The sequence below is a fragment of the Oncorhynchus masou genome, chromosome 12 (genome assembly GCF_036934945.1).
Source record: "Oncorhynchus masou masou isolate Uvic2021 chromosome 12, UVic_Omas_1.1, whole genome shotgun sequence".
In the NCBI taxonomy this organism is placed as follows: domain Eukaryota; kingdom Metazoa; phylum Chordata; class Actinopteri; order Salmoniformes; family Salmonidae; genus Oncorhynchus; species Oncorhynchus masou.
Window position 1 is genome coordinate 17,919,911 of NC_088223.1, and position 15,068 is coordinate 17,934,978.

At 46.5% G+C, this 15,068-nt stretch overlaps 1 protein-coding gene across 9 annotated transcripts in view; it reads right to left on the reverse strand.

The window, feature by feature from the left end:
• Positions 1-2,746: 2,746 nt before the first annotated feature.
• LOC135549627 (nuclear transcription factor Y subunit gamma-like) overlaps positions 2,747-15,068 on the reverse strand; it is a 36,745-nt gene continuing 24,423 nt past the window's right edge. For 4 of the 9 annotated variants that reach the window (XM_064979761.1, XM_064979765.1, XM_064979763.1 and 1 more), the window contains 10 exons: positions 13,563-13,666; positions 13,362-13,433; positions 11,539-11,652; positions 9,367-9,462; positions 7,907-8,095; positions 5,898-5,969; positions 5,139-5,288; positions 4,752-4,862; positions 4,424-4,477; positions 2,747-4,342 (listed from right to left, as the gene is read on the reverse strand). In XM_064979761.1, the coding sequence (XP_064835833.1) occupies positions 4,220-4,342; positions 4,424-4,477; positions 4,752-4,862; positions 5,139-5,288; positions 5,898-5,969; positions 7,907-8,095; positions 9,367-9,462; positions 11,539-11,652; positions 13,362-13,433; positions 13,563-13,666 (1,085 nt within the window). In that variant the 3' untranslated portion in view covers positions 2,747-4,219. The remainder of the gene's footprint in view (positions 4,343-4,423; positions 4,478-4,751; positions 4,863-5,138; positions 5,289-5,897; positions 5,970-7,906; positions 8,096-9,366; positions 9,463-11,538; positions 11,653-13,361; positions 13,434-13,562; positions 13,667-15,068) is intronic. The other 5 variants (XM_064979762.1, XM_064979766.1, XM_064979770.1 and 2 more) reach the window with 5 other exon arrangements.

Consider the following 15,068-nt stretch of genomic DNA (forward strand, 5'->3'; position numbering starts at 1 on the left):
TAAAGATCATCAAACACATGGTCAAGATAGACCAGAATCCATCTAACTCAAAGTCAACTCGTCTTAATAAGGTCTGATGTGGTTAACTTGTTGGGACAAGCTGGTGTGGTGGCCGCACCACAAGGTCACAATGTGCGTCCCAAATGGCTCCCTATTCCCAAAGGGCTCTGGTCAAAAGTAGCGCACTATATACGGAATAGTGTCACCTGGGACCTACCCCAACGTGGAGCCAGAGCAGTCGGTCATAATTCACCTCTCCAAAGTTACCTTGATCTAAGCGGTGGGGGCTGTTGGACAATCCTATTCACGCTCCACTTAAACTACATAAATTTCTCCCAATCCTCATTGCCCCTTATGAGACGGGGGCGAGCATGAGTCTATTCATTAATGCAGTTATTGTTCAGTGATTTAAGTCGATTAGAATGGGAATGGGTCCCAATCTACCAGTAGGCTTATGGACCAGAATAGCATCACTGTTTACCTGTTACATAACGCAAACGGTTTCCAGCACTTAAACCCTGACTGACCCAACCAAAGACCTAGCACTATTATCAGACAGACGGATTTTAAATGTGGACAGCACTCAAAGCTAAAGGTAGGGCTAATCTTCTCATTCGGTAGATGTTAGACTCACTGGGCCAGATGGGGAGGTTAGCAATAAGTAGAACGAGGAGTTATTTCAAGGTCAGTCTTGCAGACAGGAATAACTCCTGGCCCTACTCATACATTATAGACATTGCCCAAGTAATAATAAATCATTCTTATTGGGAAATATGAGATATTTAAACATTGTTGTTGACAAATTGCGGTTTATGTGACCAATTCCTCGAGGTAGGTGAGGCATCACTCTCGCTATATTTCTGTCCCAGCCTAATTACCTATTTTCCTTTTAAGATTTAGATCGGATAAGGAATGATGTCTGATCTCCAAAGTGCTGAGCCGTCTCCAGCCAACTACCTCGTGATTCCATTGTTACCCGCTTTCCCTTTCACAACGAACAGCACGTTGGAAGTGCTCTGCTGTTGGAAGTGTGGTCCTCTTGGGGTGGACATTTTATGGATAAATTAACCCAGTCGCCCCCTTGTGGCCATGGTGCTTACGTTCTTAGGTACGTCACCAGGGCGCATAGGCCATCTACGACTCTTCTCCATCGCACTCTTCTGGGTTGATCTCTCAATCTCGTACCATCACATGCCGGATTTTTGGCATCTGCTTCAAGCTCCCGCCTCCGGGTGTTTCGTTGGCGCTTTAATTTCCATTTCCATTGTGGGTTTCAGGATAGTTTGTCAGTCGATGTTGGAGGCCATAGAGTGATCGTTTTTATTCAGACAGTTGTAGAGGGCATAGACCCATATCTTGAAGTGATATTTGTCAAGAAATTCCCACTCAAACAACTTGTACATAATTTATCACCATCGAATCTAACCTATACCGACTGATAAATTGCTTCACTAACGGATAACTATAGCTAGGTTACCATCAAAGTAAAGACTGATTTTCATGCAAATATTAAAAAATCCGCATTTAGAAAATATGCGCATTTTTCCACTGGTGGCGTTTACACCAAACGGACTCTATTTTTTTTTTTACCAAACGGATTTGTTGCAGAAACAAAATTAGTGCGTGATGACGTAGGGCAAACAATTTATTTTTATTTTACCTTTATTTAACTAGGCAAGTCAGTTAAGAACAAATTCCTATTTTCAATAACGGCCTAGAAACAGTGGGTTAACTGACCGTTCAGGGGCAGAACGACAGATTAGCACCTTGTCAGCTCGGGGGTTTGAACTTGCAACTTTCCGGTTACAAGTCCACCGCTCCAACCACCCTGCCGCCCCAATGTACTTTTTCACTTTAGTTTTCATGTACAAAATAAAAATCGAATGTTCAAAGAGTTTCCATTGCATTTTAGACTCTACAGAGCAAGAATATGTGTATTTTTCCAACGGCAATCAACCATCGATCATCATGTCACCAGAAAATGACCCTCGAAATGTATTGGAAAGGCGCATCAAACTCATCACTGTGCACTTTCACCACCCTGTGAAGTGCATAACGCCAGATACCAACAAAATACATGTTTTGTTTTTCCGTATGTTTTGCTCGCATTTTAGGTATTTGACATACATGTGCTTTGCAACTAGGTAGTTTGAGTCTGTGTGTACTTTCGTTTGTACCACCGAACAGAAAGCATTAAAAATGTAATGCACACGGTACACCGAACTCACCGCGGCCTAGTGCGGCATCCCCAATGTAGTGTTGCGGCCTGCTCAATTGACAATGAATGACTTCCGCCGGAACGCATGCTCCATCTGGTAGACATAAGGCGTAATTATTTCATCTGTTGCCTAATAAACCAGTTTCCTGGGTCTTAGTGGGAGACCACCCAACATTCCAAGTTTACTTCGTTATGATAGTTATATCAATATTTGTGCATAAAGGCGTTTCCACCGCCATTTGTCGCATAACGATTTTTACCGACACAAAATGATCCCATCATGTTAAACTACTACATTCTGTCTGCATTTGTAAAATTGTACCGAAACGCCGTTTCCATCACAGCGGTCTTGATTTTTGTTTCTATGGTATTGCTCGCATTAAAACCTGTGGATGGAAACGTGGTTTATGTTGTACTATGTGGTAGTTACCAATAGGCTATGAATAGATTTCAATCACCTCAAACACAAATGCACATTTGCAACAAAAACTTTTGGGTGAAAAACTGTTAACTTTTCTGTTGAAAAGATTGCATGTATTGTTTTTTTATTTAGTTATTATTTTTTCCTCACAAACCCAAAGTTTGCTTACAAAAAAAAGAACAAAAATAAAATGTGTACCTATCCATTGCATATCATGCTGGCAGTTTAAACTACATGCAAAAACAACAATAAGAAGAACAGCTATGATAATGGTCATTACTAAATAAGAAAGGGAAGGAAAAGGGAGGGATGGTCATTTCAAAAGAAACCTTGACAAGTTACAACCGGTATTAAGAAAAGACTATAAAAAGGGGTCCTTGCTCCAGTAAAGTCTTTTTTTTTTACATTAGGCTTTCTCTACGAGCAAGGAAGGAGAACCAAAAACCACTCTGGATAGGGGAGAGACTGCATATAAGGCAGAGAAAGGCCTAACCACTCCCTGCTCCAAGAATGATAGTGATCAGTGTGGTGATTCATGAAGAGGAAAGAGAGATGGAAGAGGGCCACTGAGCCATGGGAGAGATACTGCACCATAATGGACGGACACACACGCACAAGGGTCATACATACTAAATACAAACTCCATCATACAGTTAGAAGCCCTTTCATTGAATGGCATGTCTCATCAATGTGAACAAAACAAAGAGGAACTAACAACAAACTATGAATTGATCCATCACGGCTGGTGTGAGTCTTTCATACAATTTACAATTAATTATTGTGCGCTAGCTTAGAGTATGGCTTTATAGTTTTTTCTTTTAAAGTCTATACATTAAGACATTACAACAAAATGGCATGATTCATGTTCTCTTGTAGACGAAACAAGGACCAAGCTTTCCATAGGATTCATCCCAAATTGCACTATTCCCTATAAAGTGAACTACTTTTGATCAGGGCCATATAGACCGTGGTCAAAAAGAGTACATTATATAGGGAACAGTGCCATTTGGGATGCAGACAGAACATAAGACACCCCTATATGGTGTACTTCACAGAGAGACAGAAGACATACAGATTATACAGCAAGGGTTGACAGACACGGAGGAAGAACAAGAGAGTTGGTCACTAAAAAGGAGGAAAGTTGGGTCCTGGAGGTTTCAGCATTTGGATACCCTGTGTGTGGCTGTCGTGAATGGGCATTAGGTGAGGCCTTTCTGGGGAACGTATCAGGTGAGTGTGGGTGCCAGGAGGAACTAACAGAGGCAGAGAGAGATGATATGACATGGGAATGAGGGAGAGTTGTCGGGCAGTCCCTTTGGTATCTGACCCAGTGTACTGAATAAAGAACTGTTGTTGTCAGAGAGTCCCTTGTAATTATCATGTCATATGTATTGAATGAGCGTGAGGGCACATCCCAAATTGCACCCTATTCCCTATATAGTGTGTAGGTAATAGGGTGCCATTTGGGACACATCCTAGGAGGTCCCTTGGCTGTTTGAGCCAGTTGCCCTTATTGATGGTAACAGGTGGTGGGATCAATGGTTCGGTGGTCTGGTGGTCAGGCGGATGCTTCCGGAGCCTCAGTCTCCGCTGACCTGTGTGGTGACCTGTCCGTCGGCCGTCTGGTTGGTGGACTGGATGAACATTGGCTGGCTCAGGTCCTGACCCGCCGGCATCGTCACCTGCTGAATCTGATACAACTGCTGTAAGGACACAGAGGGAAAGGGTGAGAGAGAGGAGGGTCTGTGCATGTGTGTGACAGGAGTGGGAGATGTTTGTCTTACCTGTCCGTCGGTAAACTGGTTGAATTGTTGCTGGCCTTGCTCCGTTTGTGTAATCTGAGAACAAACCAGAGAGAGAGGAGTCAGTCGTTCTCACAGCCACTATGAAAACCTACACCTCTGTTCAAATGCAACTGAAGGCAATGGACAATATAGAAGTCAATTCATGAAACAATATAGAAATACACAATCGTATAGTTACTACCGTAACAGCGTTAATGTTATTGTATAAACTAGTATAGTGATACCAGACCAGAGACTACATTATTGAGATTAAGTGTCACACACATATGATGCAATACTATACATTGAAAAGGTTCTTGTTCAGTACCTGTACCTGCTGAGTGTTACCCAGCGTCTGGATCTGTCCCTGAACCACCTGTGTGCCAGCGACGGGCTGTGCCAGCCGGATGTACTGCAACTGACCAGTGTTCAGCTGCACCTGCACACAACCACCACACGGGGGAGACAAACACCCACTTTAGGCAGGGGAGGTCATAGAAACACAACACAAACGTCATTATGATCGTTGAGCTATTTAGTTAGTGTCAAAATGGGGGAGAGGAAGGTTCAACCAGCTCTCTACAGTGTGTTTGGAGATTGATCGCCAACTTAAGAAAATGTGTTGTATTTATTAAATTAGAAAATTTGAAATGATTCAACTTTCCAGTTAGGTCACTCAAGGTGAGAATCTCCCCTCCCCCTCCCTCTCTCTTACTGGTATCTGCTGGATCTCGGCAGAGTTGGTGAGGATCTGCTGCATGACCTGCATGGTCTGTCCTGACTGCACCGTCTGGGTCTGGCCCTGGGATGAGGCCTGTACTATCTGGACCTGTTGGTCCCCAACCTGCATGGTCATTGGAGCACTCTGGTGGTGGGGGTGGGAGAGGGAGAATGTTAATTCTTAAACAACTGGTGAGAGTGTGGAGACTGTGACCATGTAATGATTGACATTGGGCTGGAAAACCTGGGCCTAATAAGTAGATTACAGTTAGAGTGGGACCACAGAGAGCGATGACAAGGCAGGGTTGAAAACCCCCCCTCATCTTACAAGCTGACAGACGATGATATGGTCGTGTCAGGCAACCCAGTCTCTTCAGGATTGGCTGATCGGATCTGATGAACGTCCCTAGTATGCAACAATAAAAAAATTCTAACGGCAGTTTTAATGAGCCGGCTGCTGCTGAGAGACAGCAGGGCTCTCGGGGTGGGGGGGGGTAAACTCAGTGAACTAGTGATGCAGCCAAACACAAGCTTCCTCCTAATCTTCCTGATTCAATGTGGAGGGGTGCCCTCCGGGGTGAAATTTCCACTAGGATCAGATCTAGGATCAGCGTTCCGTCCCCCAATGCTAACCATTTAGCGGGAGAAATGCAAAATCGATCAGCGTCCAGGGGCAACTTCACCCTACACTGAGGTGTACTGGACTGGGAGGGGGTTTCAGATGGGGACGGGGCGGCTGAGGAGCGGTGTTTACCGTGATGGGTGTGCCCTGTGACTGGGCTACCTGCACCTGCTGTAACTGTTGCATTGTGGCCCCCTGCAGCACCTGAAGAGGGGAGGGAGGAGGGAGGAGAGAGAGAGGAAGCTTTACAAAGATGACTACGAGCACATGCAGAGCGCACAGGAACACACACACATACAGTAGACAGGTGTCGTCAGATCACACACACAACAATGAGCATGTGAGCACAATGAAATGCTGCATAGAACAGAAGTGATGTGCAGAATTAATGAAGGAATAGCAGCTGTGAAATCCAGGTATAGTGAAGTTAATGAATATAAAGACGTAGCCTACAGTCGGAAATGGTAGTTATATTAATATAAAGACGTAGCCTACAGTAGGAAATGGTAGTTATATTAACATAAAGACGTAGCCTACAGTAGGAAATGGTAGTTATATTAACATAAAGACGTAGCCTACAGTAGGAAATGGTAGTTATATTAACATAAAGACGTAGCCTACAGTAGGAAATGGTAGTTATATTAACATAAAGATGTATCCGACAGTAGGAAATGGAGGTTTGGTTTCCTAACAGATCAGTCCATTAGGGACTTTGTGACCTGAGAGGGCATTTGACAGAACTGATACGACAGTGACGACTAGTGACAAAGCTCTTTGCAGTCAAGTCTGGCGACACACACGATTTAAGATCTCTCTTCACCCTCCTCCCTCGCCCTCAATCTCCAGATAACTCTCGCTTTTAAAAATGACACTTTATCCACCCGTTCTTCTGCTCCCTCCAACCCTCTGGCCTCTTGACTGTTATCCAATAGTGATGCACCCTGGACTAGTCATCTCTTCTAAGGTGCCAGTCATTTGGTGACCTTCCCTGCTCTGTGACTAAGTGGACTGCAGCAGCAACAGTAGTAGCAGTAACATTAACATTAGCAGATATCAACAGTAGCAACAGTTCTGGTCTGACTGTGGAACTGCGACAACTCAATGAACTTAAGGCAGCATGGGGGGAGAAAAATAAAATACATTAAAAAAAAGAGCGAGAGAGAACAAAAAGAGAAAAGACAAAGAAGACAGACTAGGGGTGGTGGGGACCAGAGAAGACGACAAACTAGGGATGAGGGGGTGGGGGTTCCTCCTCTTCAGAGAGAAGTACAGTGGAGGGGTGGAGAGCAGTCTCACAGGGACTCCCAGCTATACAAGCAGTGGCCCAGAGCCATTTGATCTGCACACTTCAGTCACTCCCCTCTCCACTGTAGGTCCGTAACACATTAAACAGTAACACACTAGGACTACGTCTCAAATGGCACCCTACTCCCTGCATAGTGCACTACTTTTGACCAGGGCTGCACTCTATTCCCTACATAGTGCACTACTTTTGACCAGACGCAGCCCTAGTGTGTTACTGTTTAATGTGTTACAGACCTCCAGTGGAGAGGGGAGTGACTGAAGTGTGCAGATCAAATGGCTCTGGACCACTGCTTGTATAGCTGGGAGTGTGTGTGTGTTGGGTGTACGGGTCAATCATCCCTGCTGGTGGGAAAGAGTTGAAGCCAAAGTGGGGATCGGCTGTGCTTGCCAACGATAATATCAATAAAATCCACTGTTAATGCCGTTATTCCCCCATTCACACTGGACTTCACAGGGTTGTTGACTGGGTATGTTAGGAGAGCTTGTGTTCTGCCAGGCTGTGTGGTGTGTTATACTTAAGCAACAAGGCCCAAGGGGGTGTGGTATATTAAGCATGACAACGTGGAGTGCCTGGATACAGCCCGTACCTTTATTGCTATTATAAACTGGTTACCAACATAATTAGAGCAGTAAAAATACATGTTTTGTCATGCCCGTGGTATACGGTCTGATACACCATGGTTGTCAGCCAATCAGCATTCAGGGCTGTCACCACCCAGTTTATAATATGCCTTTGCCTATGCTGTATGTCGGTACCTTACTGGTTATTTGCAGTCTGTGTGGTGCGTTGTGTGTGCAGCGCGTATGAGTGTGTGTGTGTCTATTCTCCAGCGTACCTGTCCTTGCTGTGGCTGTGCGATAATGATCTGTCCGGGCTGGATGGTGGTAGTCTGTTGTCCCGTGGCCTGCTGGCCCTGCTGCTGACCCTGCTGCTGACCCTGCACTTGGACCTGACCTGGCTGCTGAGCCAGGGTGAAGTAGTACTGAACCGGCTCTGCTGGGGCCACTGACTGACGCACCTCCTCCTGTACACACACACACACACACAGGAAGAGAGGGTGAGAATGGAAGACAGAGAGAGCGAGAGAGAGGAGGATAACAGAGTGAAGGGCAGAAAGAGAAGCATATCAGTCCATTACATCTCCATTAATTATTTTGCCAGCGTAATACAATAAGCGAGAGGCCCGATAAATAACTAATAAGCTCTGGATGGATGAGTAATGTGATTCTGAATGGAGGTTCTGTCCCAAATGGCCCCATAATACCGAGGTAGTGCACTGCTTCTGAACAGGGCCCTATGGGCCTGCCCTACAGGCGCTGGTCAAAACAAGTGCACTTTATAGGGTACAGGGTGACATTTGGGACACGACCAGAGGATCCATTACTTTCACGTTTTATTAGTCTTATGTATGGGATATACATGGTATACATCGTCCAACTAAACACTTACTAGCAGCTTCTCAACAATAAGAAATAAAAAATAATAGAAACAGAAAATAAATGCATTAGTAAATCCATTATCACTGTGATGATCAACAACATTTTTCACAAGAACACTTCAGACTGAAAGGGATAATTTCTATTCATAAAAAAACAAGGCCTTGATACATTATTGAGAATGTTCTAAATCAAAGTGTGAAAGGAAAGCTAATTTAGTGACACATTGGACATGATCAACCATTAACAAGTCTGTACCCTCCTTGTGCCTAGTTATCATAATATACAGCCCAAAATCAGTTAGAGCCATGCCACGGCAAGGCCTCATCACAAGTACAGGGTAACAGTTCCCTAAAAGCTACTGGTTGGTTGATCTTCCCTGGGGTAGCCGATTTGCCCGTCACCAGAAGTGTAAACACCCCTCTCCCAGCTCGAGGATGACACAGCTGAGAGTGTAGGATGTTTACACCCCTGGTCACAGATCAGGTCAACTATATTGATTTATGGATGTACTGATAGAATACCATCATTTTAGGTAGGTCACAACTTACAAATGCTTGGGAGGCACTGCCTATTCTAAAACCTGTACCACTATCAAACTGTAATGTGGCAGAGGGCATCAGTTAACACAGTGGTGATTATGTTGATAGTGATTACAAGCTATGGGGTATTGGTGGTACTGTTGAGGGATGTTGGAGGTAAGGGTCAGCCAGACGCTGCAAACATCCGACTGAAAGCCCTCGCTGACCGAACACCAGCTTCCAGTCAAGGATGTTTACAGCGCCTCCAGGCTGCCAGGAGTGGTACTACACCCTGCCGGGGTCCTGAAATGAAATGCAGATGGACTCTCACACACTACCTGTCGTTTAGGGGGCTTGAGCTCATCCCGGGGCACGATGTCGATGAGGAAGTCAAACTGGTCGAACTTTGTTATCGCCATGGCAATGTCGTTCCTCTGAAACACAGGATAAGAGTTGAGGGTGAACATTAGGCTCCTCATTCAGTATGTGCAGAAACTAGACTAAATATAAAACCGGCTTTCTACTTCTGCTGCTCTCTCCAAATATAGCCTTTTTGAAAACGATTGAAGAAAAGACCGTTTATATAATCTTCTAGGTCATACCCGAACATTCTGCAGCTTTGTAAACAATACTAAAAGGAGCTCTCTCACAGTGGAACTGTAAAAGCCTACTTCAATCACACACACACTTGTTACATATCGCAATATTATTTTGGACAATATATCGATACTTTGACTCCAAGTATTGATCAGTAAAAAGTATAATATATAATATTTTTTATTATTATAATTTTAGAAAATATTGTTTTTGCCTCGGTAGCGTTAGCTAGCACTAGTCGGCTGTACCTGCGCCAAAACTTCCTGTATTTTCACCCTACATCTTCTTTTTAACTAGTGAGAAGCATCGAAGTATTGTAACAATATCGTATTGTGAGGTCCCTGGCAATTCCCAGCCTGAACATTCACCATGTAAAAAAACAGCAGGAATAGGCCCACTGTAAGAAACACCAGATGAACAACAATCGGGAGTTGTAACATATTCTTAGCATCACTGTCCTACTGGGCTCCCCCTTCTAGTGTGTGTGTGTGTGTGTGTGTGTGTGTGTGTGTGTGTGTGTGTGTGTGTGTGTGTGTGTGTGTGTGTGTGTGTGTGTGTGTGTGTGTGTGTGTATGTGTGTATGTGTGTATGTGTGTATGTGTGTGTGTATGTGTGTGTGTGTGTGTGTGTGTGATTTTCCATTGGATATTAAGTCCCCACCATCAGTCTATTTATAGTGCTGTGATTAATATCTGGTAACACCGGGTCACATCCACAGTTGTTATATTGATGAGTGTCACCATGGTGACCCTAATCGGCGTGCTGTCAGCACAATGGAACTCTGGCGAGAGCCGGAGTGTGTGTGAGAGAGAGAGATCGAGTGTGATTGAAAGCAGAGCTGTCTTATTAACAACACACACAGACGAGGAGCATACGCCAGACACGCATCACCATCTGTGGTGTAGAAATGTAATTAACATGCCAAATTGGCATTCTATTTCAAGGTTAACAAAGCTCAACTGAATGACATTTTCACTCTGAATTTATAGGAGTGAGATTTGACTTTGTAATTCAGCCCCACTGTTATGAAGCCATGTTGAAGGACAGAATTTGCCAAGATATTGTGCAAAGCAGTATCCCACACATACAGGTATGTGTATAGATGGAGATGAAAGAAGTGGGGTATTCTGTTTAAAGTTTCAGTGTGTGGCTGACTGTCTGGTCGACCCTTAACACCCAGGTGTGACTGGCCCTGGCTTTCCAAACCACTCTGATCAACTCTCTTCAACGTCTCTCTCTCACACACTCTTTCACAATCTTTCACTTTGTGTCTCTCCTCCTTCTCTCTTTCCCATTCCCTCACTCATTCTCTCACTTTGGCTCTCCCTCTTTCCCACTCTCGCCATCCCTTTCATCACACCAGGATCCATGTAATTCCCCTGGCTCTGGGATCAGAGAGCAGGCAAAATGGCATTCGAAGTAAAAGTGGGTCACGGGAGCCGAGCCCTGCTTTCACAGTCGACACAGAGAGAGAAGGAATTTAACAGAGCAGGTCCTCAGGGGATGGCCGTGTGGGGCCTCTATACACACACACACACACACACTGGGACCAGTACACTACGTGAAGTATTTACACGTGAACTTGGGCCAGCACACTGCACGTGTGAGGTCTTTACACGTGAACTTGGGCCAGCACACTGCACGTGTGAGGTCTTTACACGTGAACTTGGACCAGCACACTGCACGTGTGAGGTCTTTACACGTGAACTTGGGCCAGTAGACTACATGCGTGAGGTCTATACATGTGAACTTGGGCCAGCAGACTACATGTGTGAGGTCTTTACATGTGAACTTGGGCAGCAGACTACATGTGTGAGGTCTTTACACGTAAACTTGGGCCAGCAGTCTGCATGTGTTGTCTGTGTGAATGTGTGTGTGTGACCTCTATACAGACTAGGGAGGGTGTGACTGACCTGTAGGGTGCGTCTCTTGTTGTCTTCAGTGTGGATCCAAGCCCTCAGTGTGAGCTCTGTGATGAAGATCTGAGCTGCCTTGGCAAACAGCACCGGGGCCTCTGCACTGATCATCTATGGAGACATTGAGATGACATGTTAAAAACTAATATAGTATAGATAGACCGCCCGTATCCCTTGCTGCTAAAGGGGGAGACCTAACCTTTAGAAAACCTTTCCACAGAGTGACATTTAGAAGTTGGCCTGGGCAGGAGGTGGTCGGTGAAGCAGGCTGCAGGAGCTGCTGGGTCATGGCTAGCATCACGCCCCTCTCTGTCACACTCTGGGTCATGGCTAGCATCACGCCCCTCTCTGTCACACTCTGGGTCATGGCTAGCATCACGCCCCTCTCTGTCACACTCTGGGTCATGGTTAGCATCACGCCCCTCTCTGTCACACTCTGGGTCATGGCTAGCATCACGCCCCTCTCTGTCACACTCTGGGTCATGGCTAGCATCACGCCCCTCTCTGTCACACTCTGGGTCATGGCTAGCATCACGCCCCTCTCTGTCACACTCTGGGTCATGGCTAGCATCACGCCCCTCTCTGTCACACTCTGGGTCATGGCTAGCATCACGCCCCTCTCTGTCACACTCTGGGTCATGGCTAGCATCACGCCCCTCTCTGTCACACTCTGGGTCATGGCTAGCATCACGCCCCTCTCTGTCACACTCTGGGTCATGGTTAGCACCACGCCCCTCTCTGTCACACTCTGGGTCATGGCTAGCACCACGACCCTCTCTGCCACACTCTGGGTCATGGTTAGCATCACGCCCCTCTCTGTCACACTCTGGGTCATGGCTAGCATCACGCCCCTCTCTGTCACACTCTGGGTCATGGCTAGCACCACGACCCTCTCTGCCACACTCTGGGTCATGGTTAGCATCACGCCCCTCTCTGTCACACTCTGGGTCATGGCTAGCACCATGCCCCTCTCTGTCACACTCTGGGTCATGGCTAGCACCACAACCCTCTCTGCCACACTCTGGGTCATGGTTAGCATCACGCCCCTCTCTGTCACACTCTGGGTCATGGCTAGCATCACGTCACACTCTGGGTCATGGCTAGCATCACGTCACACTCTGGGTCATGGCTAGCATCACGTCACACTCTGGGTCATGGCTAGCATCACACCCCTCTGTCACACTCTGGGTCATGGCTAGCATCACACCCCTCTCTGTCACACTCTGGGTCATGGCTAGCATCACGCCCCTCTCTGCCACACTCTGGGTCATGGCTAGCATCACGTCACACTCTGGGTCATGGCGAGCATCATATCCCTCTCTGTTACACTCTGGGTCATGGCTAGCATCACACCCCTCTCTGTCACACTCTGGGTCATAGCTATCAGAAGGGTTCCTGCTAGATGTCCAGTATGTTAGTGATCTGCTGACCTTCCTCCTCACACTTAAGCTGCTACTGCTTATCTCTCTCGGGAGGAGCCCTACTTGGACACGGATACGGACACACACTCCCCATGCCTGTCCTCTCAGAGCAGAGCAGGAATAGCCCTGTTGGGTGATAAGCTGATGATGGTCTAATGAGATCAGTGTGTATATTTCAACATACAATGTGACGTGGGACTCAACATGGGAGGAGGTAAGATTCCAAATAACATGCCAAGTCAAAATGTTTCCTACACAATGAGCTATTGGATGCGGTGTTCATTTCAGCCAGCCGTGTAGCCACACCTCAGCTCCAAAATACTATATATTGTTATCTGAGTGGGGGTGTTGATGAAGACTTCATAGAGCAATCGCAGAAGGCGGGGACCTGCCTCATACCTTCACATCTTCGTCCAGCTTCATGATTTTCTTGATTCGGGCGAGAGGCAACTCCTGCACGCGGAAATCCTTCTGAAACAGAGCCAAGGGGTGTTAGGGGCAGGTCATGTGGAAACCACTTGTGAGGTGTGATGTGTGTGCCTTTGTATGTGTGTGTGTGCGCACGAGTGTGCATTCAATCAGAGGGAGGCCGTGACATACCACCGTGAGGTTCCTGATCTCTTCCATGACGCGGGGCCAGAAGGACTGTAGGCTCTGCTGGGCATCGCTGCCCCCGGCGCCAAACGAATCTGCAGACATGCTCACTGTACAGGGGAGAAGCGAGAGGATCAGACAAAAACACAACATCTACCCCAGGAACCAACTAAACCGACAAGTTGACTGACAATTGCACCCAAAGGCTGCACTGGCCAGAGCTCTAGGAACTCTGTAGGTTAACTTACAGTTAGAGTACATAGAATTATAAATATAGCGGGTCGATTCTATTTCTGTAGCAGCCCATTAATCCTGTGTGTTGACGTGCCTAATGACAGATCGCTGCATGAATCTGAATGGCTCAATCACATTAGTCACCTACAGCTCCTGGTCTGTCATGTCACTGTGTGGGGTATTACAGCAGACTAAACTCCACTCTATGGTCATGGAAGTTTACACCAATGGAGTGGAACAGAGACCAGTCTGTCATGTGTGGGGTATTAGTGACCCCAAGTATGACGACAGGCCTGAGTGCCCGATGTGTGTGTGTGTGTGTCACTCCAGGAGCTCAGAGTATCCTAAATAGAGCTCTATTCCAATCCCTCGAATAACAACTCCCCACCGCACTCAAACACCAAAAAACACACACACACACGTCATTGTGTAACGTGAGGCCGGAGTCTGGCTCCAAGGGGACACGCCAGGTTACTATGGCATGCCAGGAATTCCGCTGTGAATATTGGCCTGCTTGTCTGAGCCTGCAGTGCTGGAGAGTCTACACAGCTATCTCCCTCCCTTTCTCTTCTTCCCCGGGAAGAATGGGCAGGCGACGAGGGTAAAGGGAAACACTAATAGCCGGGTGTGGTGTGTGTGTCCGTTGGATTAATGCTGGTCAACTGTACATGATGAGACAAAGTGCCAGAGGCTGGAACAGGGGGAGGTAAGAGACAGGGTAGGGCAGGCTGTAGCAGTGCGACAGCTATGCCAACCAGCTATGTGGGTCAGACATGATGATGAGAGGGGGAGAGGGAGAGAAAAGCATGACCACATAAAGACGAGTCCAGTCTCTCAGCCATTGGCCACAGCTGAGCTCACGTCCTCCAGCAGCTCAACACACAGACAGCATTAAAAAAAGAGAGAAAAAAGAGCATTCCGTTCCATTATTTTCAAATGGAATCAATCAGAATGGAGTCAGGGGCCTCGATGAATCAATCAGAATGGAGTCAGGGGCCTCGATGAATCAATCAGAATGGAGTCAGGGGCCTCGATGAATCAATCAGAATGGAGTCAGGGGCCTCGATGAATCAATCAGAATGGAGTCAGGGGTGGAGGGGTTGATAAATCAACCAGGGCCGATGCTGTGGCGGGCTTAGACAGCAACTGACCTCTAAAAGTGGCTGTGATGAGTTGGGCTGCCGAGTGTCCAGTTTAATTTCAAGGTTGATTAAAGTCCTGTTGCAAATCCCTAACCAGCTTCCTCTTCACCTACAAAACAATCACAGCACTCCAGAG